General features: G+C 48.6%; 4 protein-coding genes across 4 annotated transcripts; 3 read left to right on the top strand and 1 right to left on the bottom strand.

Moving 5' to 3' along the window:
• Positions 1–556: 556 nt before the first annotated feature.
• Positions 557–1,816, top strand: Asppvi_005951 (alpha/beta hydrolase; the record flags this gene model as incomplete). Its single annotated transcript, XM_043301860.1, has 4 exons — positions 557–774; positions 821–966; positions 1,039–1,619; positions 1,679–1,816. 4 exons carry the CDS (start codon positions 557–559, stop codon positions 1,814–1,816), a joined length of 1,083 nt encoding a protein of 360 aa, XP_043157795.1.
• A 2,982-nt stretch (positions 1,817–4,798) lies between these two features.
• Asppvi_005950 (uncharacterized protein) lies at positions 4,799–5,242 on the top strand (the record flags this gene model as incomplete). Its single annotated transcript, XM_043301859.1, has 2 exons — positions 4,799–4,810; positions 4,892–5,242. The coding sequence occupies 2 exons, from the start codon at positions 4,799–4,801 to the stop codon at positions 5,240–5,242; spliced, it is 363 nt and encodes a 120-aa protein (XP_043157794.1).
• A 759-nt stretch (positions 5,243–6,001) lies between these two features.
• On the top strand, positions 6,002–9,934 carry Asppvi_005949 (uncharacterized protein; the record flags this gene model as incomplete). Its single annotated transcript, XM_043301858.1, has 1 exon — positions 6,002–9,934. The coding sequence occupies one exon, from the start codon at positions 6,002–6,004 to the stop codon at positions 9,932–9,934; it is 3,933 nt and encodes a 1,310-aa protein (XP_043157793.1).
• A 1,683-nt stretch (positions 9,935–11,617) lies between these two features.
• Asppvi_005948 (MDR family MFS transporter) lies at positions 11,618–13,463 on the bottom strand (the record flags this gene model as incomplete). Its single annotated transcript, XM_043301857.1, has 4 exons — positions 11,618–12,386; positions 12,470–12,740; positions 12,804–13,232; positions 13,289–13,463. The coding sequence occupies 4 exons, from the start codon at positions 13,461–13,463 to the stop codon at positions 11,618–11,620; spliced, it is 1,644 nt and encodes a 547-aa protein (XP_043157792.1).
• Between the last annotated feature and the right edge of the window lie 345 nt (positions 13,464–13,808).

Raw genomic sequence — 13,808 nt, 5'->3', positions numbered from 1 at the left:
TGCGAAGGCTGTTATACAAGTTAGTGTTTGCCAAGCAAATGAGAGACTTTCTCTGCAAATGAGGATTACTTCCCCACAGAACGATCCGAAAAGGAAAACGCTGCGTGCCAGTATATTGCGGATCCCCAAGGGCAGGCGCTTCCGCACGATTAACTCGCTGCCGAACCTTTAATTCGGTTCCTCCATCTCGTGATTCCGCAAGGGATCAAAGAATAGCGATGATGCACGACTCAAAACTCAATGCGCTGCCGCTGCCGCTGCGGAATAGGCAGTAGAACCGCCGGCAAAACCATCGTAAATCCGCAAACCCAGCCGCAGTCTCATCGGGTGTCATAGCGTTTGGGTCTCCAGTAAGTAAAGTATTCTGCCCCGTCATCAATTGCGGAAATAATAAAGGGCCGTCTGATTCTAGATAAGGACTGAGGTTGTAACCATAGCCTCTTTTCCTAATAACATACATGCTATGCCATGAAGGAGGTTCTTGTTTCAATGTACCAGCAGGAAATATTCTTTTAGCTTTTACGATTAGCTTGGAGGAAAGAATCAAAAACGCAAGATGTCCAGAGCTGCAAAGCCAGCTGCCTCCGCAACGCGGCTGTCTCTCATACAGAAGATTGATATGCTCCCCGCACTTGTCTCAATCTTGTCTGTTGGTTTTATATCGCTCTTTTCAGGCCTTGTTCGAGGTAAGAAGGGGGCACCGAGCCTCCACCTTCATATCGCCTACGCCATTTTGCGGAAGGCGACAGCTCGCCTGTCGCCGCTTCAACTACAGTATGCATTTCCTTACCGTCGGAGTGAAGTTGCTAAACTGCGATAGACTAGTTTCCCCGTCGACAGAGGCCACCTACCTGCAATATATGCAGTCGGCGCGGCAGACTCCTCAGAGCGTGGATTTGGGCAACGATGCCAAAGGTCACTGGCTTGGGAATAAAAATGCGAAGAAAGTGCTTGTCTGGTATCACGGTACGTATATCAATGTTGTGAAATAGTCCTTCCCCCTCCCCTTTGGCTGCAGTGATGCGAACCCGAATCCAGGAGGCGGATTCTGTTTACCAGCCAACATGGGCTACTTCAAGTTCTTCGAACAATTGGTCCAGTCTACTGGAGCTTCTAGCCATGACCTAGCAGTTTTTGCGCTCTCCTACACTCTGGCCCCACATGCACGGTACCCAAAACAACTGAGTCAGGCGGTTGAGGCATTACGGTATATTGTGATGCAAACACACCGCAGCCCACTGGACGTGTTCGTTGGCGGAGACTCTGCTGGGGGAAACCTGGCCGTAGGTTTGCTGTCGCACCTTTCTCATCCTCATCCTGCCATCCCGGCCCTGAATCTGGAGGAGCCACTAGCCGGCGTCATGCTGATCTCGCCCTGGACTTCTCTGGATGCTAACCCTGTTGGGGTATTCAACAACATCGGGGATTTGATCACGACGCAAGTTGCAGGTCCGTGGTCAAGTGCATATCTTGGCGACGCCGAGAGAGACTACTACAGTGATCCGTCCAATGCTCCGTCTAGCTGGTTCGAAAACCTGCTGGTCAAAGAGATACTGGTCCTGGGAGGAGGTAATGAGATTATGAGGTCTATGATTGAAGGTTTTGTGGCAAAAGTCCAGGTATTGCACCCGTTTCAAGTTCTATGAGATACAGAACCAGATGGACTAACTGCAAAAAGATGGCTTTTCCTTCGGTAGAGCTGTTTATCGGAGAACGCGAGGCTCATGTCGCGCCGGTGTTTGATCTTTATGTCGGATCGAAGATTGAGACGAAGCAAGGGAAAGCATTGAAGGAGTGGCTAAAGAAGATGCTCTAGGAAAGCTGTATCACGTGGGAGCATATCGCATAGGGAGAACAAGGTTCCATCTCGTTGTTGGACGGATCGGCACTTAATCAACTCAGTGGCTCGCAGGTAGAATGTACTGGGTGCCAATATGTTTAGGAATCCAAGGCCAGATTATTTCTTGAATTTCTTGATGCCGCATTAAATAGCTCTGAAGTGTACACTTGGTCTGCTTTGAGGAGTTCATCCTTTGCCGTGCGTGAAGTATAATGTCAAGGATAGCATGATTAGCTGGCTTCTATACATAATTTTTAGGGGATGATGAAGTGAATCTTATCATAGTGAAGATTGTGTTTTTCTTGTTTGTTTGAACAATTATGTGACAAATGATCTGTAGCGCCTGACTGGGTGGCCCCTGGGTTAATTGTGATTACAGAGCCCTGCCGATGTCATCCGCCTGATTGCGTTCCCGGCGACGGATTCGGGACTTCCCAGTTAACCCATAACAATGGACCAGTCCAATCTTAGCGCATTTTCGGATTTAAAATCAGAGTCAATGAATATTGTAGAGCGCGTATTATTAAACCCAAAGGGAGTTAGCGAGAAAGCTCTTATTGTGGCCTCTTCTCCAGCGTACGTGGTTGACTGTCGGCTCCGCGGAGCCGCGGGGCCCGAAGGGCGAGCGCCACCTCATAATTGGAAGGTTTAACTTTTAGAAGTGCTTGACGAAATCGGCGTCAGAACCAAAAGGAAAAGTGATTCTCCTCCCGTAGAAGCTCAACAACACATTCATTCTCAAAAAATTTATACAGTGTCAAAATTGAACCAACCCTATTGCCATTTCTCTCACTTGTGGGCTGTGGGCTGCTTGCCTAGAACGGCGTTGCTATTCCCTCGCTGACAAACACAACAGCCTGGCGCTCTTCGAAAGTTGCACATGGAGGTCAAATCCCCATGGTTAAGCTACCTGCACAAGACGACCCTTCCTTGACTCGATGGGCGCAGTTAGTTCTGAGACGGTCATTGTACGTTAAGCCCAGATAAACCTTGAATCTACTTGCTTGATTTTGACCGCTTTTAGGCCGTGGAGTGGGCGTTACTGGGGGTTTGTCTCGCTCTGGTTCTCGCTCGTCTTTACCTTAGGCTACACATTCAGCTGAAAAGGCCCCTACTAAGCGACTATTGTATATGTCTTGCATGGTTATGCGGCATATGGGGGGCAGTGCTTGACATTCGATTAAAGAAGTTAGGATGGTTAAATCCAGCAACTACTTGGGTTGACTTCCAGTCCCACACACCCGATACCGAGTTGACGATGAAGGTAAATGTTATTTACATGATACGGAATCCAACAGCGCATCTAACATCTTAATAGATAGCGTTCATGCCATGGTTTCCACTCTTTATGGTACAGTATCTTAATAAAGCCGCCCTTCTCTCTTTTTTTAATCATATATTCCCTTCTGCACTGAGGACATTCCAATATTCTCTCTGGACTGTTGCTATCTTCTCGATAGTGTCATATATTATATCAGTTCTGATTGTCCTTCTAATCTGTCTGCCAAAAGCACCGAGCGAGTAAGTAGAGAATCATTAATCAAGCACGCCTTCTACAATGGTATTTGACAGATGCTAGGAATAATCATGGCCTTTGCAGCGCCAAAAACTCGTTTATCATCTGGACTTCCACTTGGGCTCTTCACTTCTCCTCCGATATTTGTTTTCTGCTTGCCATTTTTTATTCTACGCATTCTCCGGCTATCCTGAAAGAGAAAGATTGCTCTTTACGTCACATTTGGGTTCGGAATTTTCAGTATAGGTGCCTGCCTAGGGAGGTTTATTATTGTTCTCATTACATACCCAAATGTCCCAACTACGACGCTTGAACTGTGGTGTGCACTTGACATTCTTACAGGGCTGATAGTTGCTTGTCTCCCCCCTCTCCGCCCTTACTTGACTTTGAGAACTAAACCTTCACAGTCTGTCCCTCTCAATGCTGGGCAGCAAAGGCTAAAGTCATCCAACAGTGTCTCCGGGCTAGAAAATTCGCTGAGTATTTTATCGGGGGCGTAAAGCCGGGAACACAACGAAAGAGACCGGCGCTGAATGAATTCGAACAGCATACACTAGTTTGGAAGACTTACGCGAAGAACTTGTCCTGTTAGACATGGAACTTTTACCAAGAAAATGTTGCTCATGTCTTTAGCGATTTAATGTGATTGTTCACCATAGGGTGGGAGTACCTTCGGAATAAGTAGGCACGAAGTTATGATAAAGCCACATAGTCAAGGGCGAGCTGGGACTATCTCAAGGCTGTATATTGATGTACGAGTGTCCTAAACTTTCCTGAAGCCTGACCTTGGGCCATCTGGAAAAATGTATGAGGTCCAACCATCCTGGTAAAACCGTGTCTCTAGAATCTGCTCGATTGTGGACTTGACAAAGTGACTGTGATCCATCCCTCAAATACCGGTAAAATGTGAGAACCTTGCGCTGGGCTGCAAAAGGTTAACCACTGAGGCAAAAGACCTCCTATGATTGACCCCCTATGGTCAATCATGCCCAGATTCCATATATATGTCTTTAAGGCTTACTGGATGCCTCTAACAGGGTTATAAATAACTTAGGAAGCTATACTAGGAATATAACAAGGATGGGCCCAAGCCAACTGCAGGACGCCGGGGCTAAGCGTTGGGCTAGTCATAGCCCCAGTGCACCCACAGATGACAGGAATGTGGGACTGTGAACCCACGAGGCTGTGCTTGATCCTTGGAATAGTGTTATTACAGGCGGACTTAGTGCTTGACTACCTAGTTAGTTAATCTTTGTGAACCACCTAGTTTAGGCCAAAATCGCCACCCAACCAAACTACAGGCCTCAAGAAGTAGGCAACAGCCTCTCGCTCTTGCTTGGCAAGGCTCATTGAGAAATATATCAATGAAATTGACATCCGTTGAGATAACACTAGTCACCAAACATACCGATTCTGACACTGATACTATACTGAACTTCAACATGAGCTGCAAGGTAAGCAAAAGTCTGAGCGAGATGCACCAGCCCTACCATGGTAAGCCTAGTATCCAGTACACAAGCTAACTGATAATCCAGATCCTCCCCGACTTCGTCAAAGACATGAAGTGCGATCCCTCAGGCGGGGGAATCACCCACCTTGGCAGGGACGGCGTCCTGCGTACCCTCTCAGCCGACTACGAGGTCCTCGACGCGCGCGGCCTGAACCCCGAGCAGATCAAGAATGCTCTGGCTCGTTTCCCTCCCGAGATAATCCAAAAAGAGGGCTTCCGTGATGTGGACGGTACAAAGGTTACAAGTCGAGAAGTTCTATTCCATCCGGCGCCGGGAATCCTGCCGACAAAACCGACTGAGGAGGAAGCTGCGGAGAAGCGGAGGCTGGTGAAGCAGAGCCAGGAGGCGTATTTGCAGGCGAAGAGGAAGGAGTGAGCAGAGCTGGAGTAGGCAATTTCCAGACGATAAGCCATACAGTTGGTCTCGAAATCGCCTTGACCAATATACACAGGTACGCCCAGTTCCCAGGCATGCAGCCATATATCCTGTACTGTATTAGAGTTCTGTGTCTCAAAATTTCATTCAAGGCTCTATCTGCTTGTTGGTCGGTTACAGTACTGCAAACGGATAAAAGCCTGGTCTCGACCACGCTGCAAATAATTAGCCCCACATGGTATCCAGACAAGCATGGCCATGTGCTCCTCCTCATTAAATAATAAATGTCGCAGGCAGCAAATGAGCAATCTCGGAAATATTAGAATCGCGGTAACTTTTTAGGAGGGCTCTTAGTTTAAGCTAGATCACCAGATCACCTTATAGGGCGTTGCTTTGGGATACCCAGCCACTGCATTGTACGGGCGATGCGTAAGGTTGATTCAGACTTGTCCCATCTCTGCGGATCGATCACGATCTAGAAGTTCCAACCCAAGGATACTTGGGCGATATGATGTTAGAATCCTCACTTGAATTAAGACCAGGGCTCCGAAGGATACTTTGTCCAAGATCTTAGGATCACACTTTTGTCATAATAATGACAAGACACGTACAATTTATATTGTGTTTGGGAGACTCAGAATCTCAGTAGCTGCCGTTTCGTCAAGTCACATCTCCCTTCTACTTGGCAGGGCGGCACTAAAACAACACATCTTAATCAAAGATCCACTTTTTCTATTCAGGACAGTTCCTTTGACTGAAATGGCAGCGCATCTCGATAGCCTCATACAAAGCATTCAAGATCGGCTGAACTCGGTGCAAAATTCAAATAGTCGGGACAGAAGGTTAACAAAAGCCGTTAAGGTGATAATCGATACCCGCGAAGCTGACGCTTATCTCGGAGTTTTCGATGCCAGGGTGAAAGGAGTCCCCCTCGAGGGGGCAAAATGCATCCATGATTTGCGATCTGTCGAGGAAGATCGCGAGGCCCTCGCGGTTCAACCTCGAAATCTCAACCGACAAATCGACTATGCTCTATTTATCGATCAATTGACCCTACCTGAATACCAATTACTCCGAAGGCGCGATCAAGTGGCGCGAATGCGCGATCAAGTGGCCCGAATGCGCGAGACTGCCACCGGTATCGCAGGCCAGACATTGCAGGATATGATGACCCTTGCCCAGTGCAGGCTGTCGGTTTTCGTGGACAACCACGTCACCAATTTTGACCCCCCTCGAAACCCAAATCTAAAGTCTGTCCAGAAGATGGCCATGGCGACAAACGACGCTTTATTTGCGATGGTGGGCATTCTTACCAAGGCAAAGGATGCAGATGAAGCACAACGAAAGCTTAACATAGCTCAAAACACAATGAAGGGATATTGCGACGAGCTCAAAAGGTCCCAGAGTTTGGCAACTGCCGAAGCCGCACATCTCCAGGAGACCATCGAGATGCTACAGAACCATATACGAATAGCGCGCATAGGCTGCGACAACAGCGGACTTCTCGTTAACGTCACAGGCTATGAGGCAGTTCTTCGTGACCTGCGCGACCGTACTTTAGGGGCAAAGGTCACGACAGATAAAGGCAGCCAACTTGCTCAGAAGGCCAAGAATGCGGCATTTGCTGCCAACCATCTGGCGCAAGATGCGCGTATCGCAGTACCGTTGAGCGCCGTAAGCCGGAAAGCTGCTCTCGCGGCAGAAAAGGCGGCGTATGCAGCACAAGCACTGGAGGCTGGCGACGTAAATGGCTTTGATACGGCTCATCGTGACGTGACGAGGCTGGGCTTGGAGTTAAGAGAGCATGCTACCGCTGTAGTTGGGGAAGCTGCCATGCAAGCCTTCGAAATTTTGACAAAGACAGAGCTTCTCAGCCAGGGGCAGAGTTCTAAACAGACATTTGTGGTCATCGTTTCCGAAATTGACAACTGGATCGATTACCTTGAGAAATCGTTGTCCGATGAGCAGGATATCCACGAGATTCATCAAGTTGCCACCGACTTTATGCGTACATACCAAGAGGGTCTTGACGGTTACTACAATGATATTGCGCAGCCGGACCCAACCCACCCAAAAGAATTCGACGCTATGAAGACAATCGGTACGATGCTTGCCATCCTCACACGTGAACTGAGATTAGTCCGTCAAACAAATGACCAGACTCTTGCCCAAGCTTGTACGGCCATGTGCGAAAAATTCAAGGTCACTATCCCACCAAAAAAAGAGCAGATGGTGCTTGATGTGAAACGCTTACGGTCGTTGGAGGATATGCGACCCGATAATGTGAGTTTGGGCTTGGCCCTCCGGTCTGGAGGGTTTTGGCCGAGCGGCAGCGTAGGCGCGCTCGCCAATGAAACCGTTGACGCCTTTGACGCACTGCAGCAAATTCTTGATAATTGCTCGTGTGTTATAAAAGTTCGTGATGGTGGTTGTGATGTGGACGTCCCGGCTGGGATCCACAAAGGAATCCCCTCGGTCACTATTGATGATACAGGGGTCGAATTACTTGACAGCGTTCTACGCCAAATTGGCTATGGGCTCTCGACCTCCTCAACAGTCGTCGACTCGCTGATTGAGTCTTTCGAAACTCTGCAGTCTGAAGTTGGAAAATCAAAACGAGACAGGAAACAAGCAAAACGAGACAGGAAACAAGCAAAACGAGACAGGAAACAAGCAAAACGAGACAGGAAACAAGCAAAACGAGACNAACAAGCAAAACGAGACAGGAAACAAGCAAAACGAGACAGAAAACTAGCAAAACGAGACGGGAAACAAGCAAAACGAGACAGGAAACAAGCAAAAAGAGCCAGTAAACCGATTGACAAAAATTTGGTTAAATTTGTCGATGATGTTGAAGGAGTGCTTGAACTCACAATAAAGTCGTTCCGCGCCCTAGCACAAGCCGCTCGACTTGTTTTGGAAGGGTTTCAACCAGCCAGCACACAACAACTCCGTGCTGCGACTCAAAATGCTGGAGGGGCGGAAGAACATCTGAATAACGTCATTAATGCAAAGTCCCTTGATGCCCATTTCATTAACGACTGCGTTATTGCCGCCAACAAGTCCCGCCTAACAGTAACACGACTGGAACTATCCACAGTTTTAAACATTCTGCGGTCGCATGACGAGTTCAGAGAAAAACTCATCCGCATGCAGGACGATTTCAAGCAAAACAGCTCCCTTTTATTGGCCCAAATAGCAAGTGTGCAGCAGTTTGCTGGCCTTGTTGCCCAAGTCTTGGAAGCTTTTGGCACGCCAGAAGTCAAGACTGAGGATGAGCAGCTCACCACCCTCAAATGCTTAACTAGCGTGCACCGCAATTTAAGTCCCTACTTATACTCAACACGCTGCCAGTTACAAAGTGAGGGCCAGAATTACGAGAGGCACGGCATCGTGGGATCCGACGGTTGGACCCTTGGATTTAAAAAGTTCAGCCTCAGCTACCTGTCCACAAAATGGCCATATTTCACTAGGGACAAGCACATTGTTCAAGGAGATCTGCTAAATTCAGACTGGGACAAGTTGAAGGAAGGACTAGGGACAGCTTGGACGTCCAGCAAAAGAGGGACCTTCCGAATTCGCGACCACCTTGAGGAATTCGCACAATCGCCAGATGCACTAAAACACTTGATTGACAACGGTCTCCGACCATGGCGCTACAGTATCCATACTTACGCCTCAAACATGCCGTTCAACACCGAAGGGAGATGGGACAAGTTTAGCCGCTTCATCTCGTATAACATGTCCGGCATAATCCCTGGTCGCACTGTGGACGGTGTAACTGCAGCCGTAGTGGCAATGCGCTTGAAGGGCCAGTTAACCTTGGCGACGGAAATTTTCCTTAACGATCCGATGCGAGTGTCGCAAGAAATTCGCAACAAGGATCTTGGTGATATTATTGGCGTCGAAGCCACCCGTCATCTCATCACGGAGCTTTTCAAGAAGCGTCAGGATGTGTCAGATTTTTCAGCGGCAGCTACAAACTTGCTCATTGCCTACATTCGGCCTAGCAACAGAGGTGACTATTATCGTCTTGCGGGGGAACACGGCAAGTTGGTAGAGCTATACACATTCCTCTCGGATGTCCAAGACGCTGAGAACGATCTCGAATTGAATGCAATTCGACTGGTAATCATTCATGCCGCGTTGATGTCGGTGGCCAATGATGTGCAAAACAAGGACGATGACTATGCTAAAACCGTCCAAGCGGGTGTGTCAGCGGTGGCCGGCCTGACAGCTGCCGTGGCAGCTGGTAGTCAGGTATACTTGACGCCTGCCGGTGCAAGCGCTGTCACCGAATTTGCCAATGCTATGAGGGACGTGATAAACAAAAAAGTCGAGCATCGTGCGAAGAGGCGTCACGCTGCTACCGGTCAATTCATAGAGGAGGTGCGTTCGAGCTTGATCAGGACGGTGAAGCAGAACGTAACCAGAGGTTTCGTGCCTGGTTACTATAGCAGACTGAGCGAAGATGATCTGAGGACTTATCAGTCGCTCATTGTGTCTACCTTGGAACGCGTTTTAGACACCACCTCTATCCCGAACGACTCGCCTGATGCCAACTCTGCTGCCGACAATAAAGATTCTGGCATCACAGGAGGGCGGGGCTTATTAACTCGACTGTTCGCCAAGGGTAGCGCCAGTAGCAAGCTTGTTACCCAGTATGGTGCCAAAACCGAAGAGTCTACTTGAGTAGTTCAGCCGTCTGCCTCATGATATTCCCTAAAGGAGACACCTGTCAGGAGTGATGACGGCAAAGGGCAGACATGCCATAAGGCTTGAGAAAGGGAGTTGAAGCCACCTCGCAGATCGTCCGCGAACTGATTTGCACGGATTCAGTATAGGTCTCCATGGGATTCCACTGAAGTCTCGTACCATTGTGCAATTTTCTGTAGCAAGATACAACACGGAGTACCATACAACGTGCACATTACGGTGTCCTCGATTTAATGCGCGGGTCAATGATGGACCTGCCCTAAGGCATTGGCGGCAGGGCCAGAAAAGAGTGATTGAGTGTGTATTGGTCTTGGCGATTTCGAGAACGGCTGTAGCACGTTTGTTTGGACATAGGAGCGTTAGTCGAACGCAAGATGTGCCTTGGACATAGTTTATTCCACGAAAGATTGGACGTGCATTCTGTAAGGCTTTAAGAAGGATTTCTACAACCATTTTTCCTCAAGGTGGAATTAATGATGCGTCCAATACATGTACTATCTGTGAGACCCCCCATGATCACGGTCTGACATTCGTATACTCGACCACAATGGTGTACCATGGGCTAAACCCATATTCCGAGGACCCTTATCATTATGTTACGACGAATAAAGACATCCATACTTGCCCCAGTTAGGGTTAAAAATATCGATTAATAGGGACTGAAGCATAATCTACTTGGTTACCTATGAACTGGTCAGCACTAAGTAGCCTGACGTAACATCAGAAGCCAGATCATTAAGAGACATTATCACTGTTGTAGACATGACTGATTAAACATGCCTGCTCGAAGCTATGAGCGTTTAGGTAAATGTACAGTACTAGTAACTTAGCTTGTTCACAAAGGAAATGTTTGAAAACTTGAAAAGACCCGAGGAAGCCAATCAGCTCAGTCCGAAATAAATTGAGAGCCCTAACTGCTAGCTAATTCGCTAGACCATGTTTCACCAAGTGAAAGTAGATATGCATCATGACTGCGCCGTAAGAACCCAATAGTGACTAATAATAATCCTGGCAATGAGTCATATCCTGACATATAATTTAAATATTATGGAAACCCCTAGACTGGACATGACTCGTGACTCACGACTTTACACAAGAATATGTTGCATAATATCCACTTACCTAACTATTCGTGCACCATAGATAAGCCCGTTATCGACCCATTGGACAGATGAGCCAACTGATGGCATCCTGCCTTGCCGCTATCTAAAAAGGGTGATGTAGTGACTTGTAGAGTGCTTGTAAATAGGCATCCTGTGGAGTAAATATACCCACTTACTACTGCAAGTGCTATGCAGGTGCTTTTAATAAACCCGCCAGAGGGTAGGTGGACATGAAGTCCTGACCACCCTGGTCCATCAGACTGCCCCAAAGTACTAGGCGCACAGCAGCAAATCTGACCTCTACCTATCATCTAATTCTAGTCACCGGCATAAGCATCACCTTGGTGTGGGTGGAGTGCAGATCTGCCCAAGCATCCATTGCGAGTTTCTTGTTAAGTACTAGCGTAGGTTTGGGGCCCTCCACGTTCTTATTCCCGATGGATCGCCGCCTTGTTGCTTCGATTCGTACTAGATTGATTACCATGCAACGAGCCGGGCATCTTCACTGTCCAATTGGGCTCATGGCAAACTCCCCTCGAGCTTCATTGCTATCAAGCTATTTCTCCGCGACCTCCTCGGCTGGAGCTTGGGTAACCTGTCTCTTAGAATCGGGCAATTGGCGCCACTCCATTGCCCAGCTTGCTATCCAAGCAAGGGCTGGCGTAGCAAGCGCCACCCAGAACACGTTCCTTAAAGCAGAATTAAATGCATCCACGACGGCATTGATCAGCTCGGGAGGAACAATCTCCCTGAAACCACTTGCACCGGCCGCCACTACGGCTGCACCATCTATTCCCCGCAGCTTGCTGAGATTTTGCAGTAGCCCATCAGTGAAGAGGTTCTGCCCAACGCTAGGAGCCAGCGCGCCCCCAAGTATCTGGAAAAACATGATCATGACAAGTCCCGTTGGTATATCTGGCTTTCTGAGGACAACTTGCACAGCCAGGATCGGCATTTGGCTACAGATGCCATAGCCAAGCCCAGACAGGATTTGAAACCCTACCCACTGTCCGAGCGGACTGTCGGCACGGACTAGTTGATATAGACCCCCTCCGGTAGCCAAGACGAGAGGTCCAACCCACATGAACGGCACATAGTGCCCGAATCTCGACGCTATAGAGCCCGCGCAGAGCGTGCCGAGGCTGTTCGACACGATCAATGGGAGTAGATTGATCCCCGAGTCTCTGGCATTGGTGTTCCTGACCGACTGGAAGTATATGGGCCAAAAGTACGATTGCACTACTATAGCCACCTGAACGAGCATCATGAAGCCGCATGATGCCGATACGGTACGACTTCGAAAGATGCGAAGGGGGATATTCGAGCTTGGATTTTGATGTTAGCAAGCATGGTGAAATAAGTAGCCTCTATGCAAGTAGGGACTGAAATTGCAAAAGAAGGAACTAACTTTTCTTTGCCTCGGTATTGTAAGAACAAGAAGGTAATCAAGAGTAGACCGAATCCGATCAGGCACCCGAACACCTTGGCATCAGACCATGGGTAGACGATGCCACCCCACTGTAATGCCAAGTTCAAACAACATGTTGCACCGAGCAGCAGAGTAGCCCCTAGAAAGTCAAGTTGACGTAGCTTCTGGGCCCAGGGTAGGTCCCCCTTCACTGCCGGTGGAGGTTTCCTTAAGGCGAACCACACCAGAACAAGCCCAACAGCGCCGAAGGCTTGAAACTTTTAGCTAGTGATTATGAGAGAGGATATGGGCTTCTTCGTCGACAGAGACTTACGGAGATTCATCCAGAAAATAAACCGCCAAGTCAGCACCTTATTGTCGGTTATCGAACCACCCACGAGTGGTCCGATAGCCGATCCAATGTTGTACATGCCCAGGACGATAGGCGACAGCATCGCCTGCTTTTTCAAAGACACGCAATAGGACATAATAGTTGTCGTCCCGCTCACCAAACCAGCAGCGCCGAGGCCAGAGACTGCTCGCCCTATGATAAGCGCCACAGAATTCGGGGCGACTGCCGAGACGATGGAGCCGATTTCGAAGACGGCCAGCGAGATGCAGTACACCCACTTAATATTATAGAATGCGTAGAGGCGGCCGCAGGTCGGCAGCAGTGCCATCTGCGCGATCAAGTAGGAAGAGCCATACCAGCCGATGTCGTTAAGGCTGTGGAAGTCGCTGGTGATCTGGGGTATCGCCGTCGCTTGGTATGACAATTAGGTCTGATGCTCCCTCCGCCAGATTGTGTGAAGCACGAACCTAGAATGGTATTATCAATAGCGAGCACGAGGCAGATAGCCATAAAGGCCAAGGTCAAAGAAGCGAGAGCCCATCCTTGCATATATTTAGGTGCAGGTGGCTCTTCAATTTCCTCGGTGTTAGTTACGTCCGAGGTTATCCCAGCAGGACGCGTAGGCTCTGATTCAATGTCCATCATGCTGTTCTGGAGATTGTTGGGGTAGCAAGCGTTGTGGAAAATGGATGTGATGAACTAATGGATCCGAAGTGTGGGTGACTTGTATAAAGCGAGGTTTCCGAAGGCACCAGCTGGCCTGCTGGGAACATAATTATTCCTCTGACAATGGGTTAATTTCCTGTGAAATAAGTAGGTTCACGAGCCAGGATCGCATGCTCACCTCTACTTGTAGTAATGTGTCTGTGCTATGCCGCCCTTACGACCCTTATATATAGCTCGGGAGGTTGGACCATATCCCTAGTCCGGGGGGTTACACAGCCTCCAACAAGTCCGGGGTACGCATGCATATGAGCTGTAAGACGT

The sequence above is a fragment of the Aspergillus pseudoviridinutans genome (genome assembly GCF_018340605.1).
Source record: "Aspergillus pseudoviridinutans IFM 55266 DNA, scaffold_4, whole genome shotgun sequence".
Lineage (NCBI taxonomy): Eukaryota > Fungi > Ascomycota > Eurotiomycetes > Eurotiales > Aspergillaceae > Aspergillus > Aspergillus pseudoviridinutans.
Note: the sequence above shows the minus strand (reverse complement) of the source record. Positions and strands in the feature narration are given on the sequence as shown.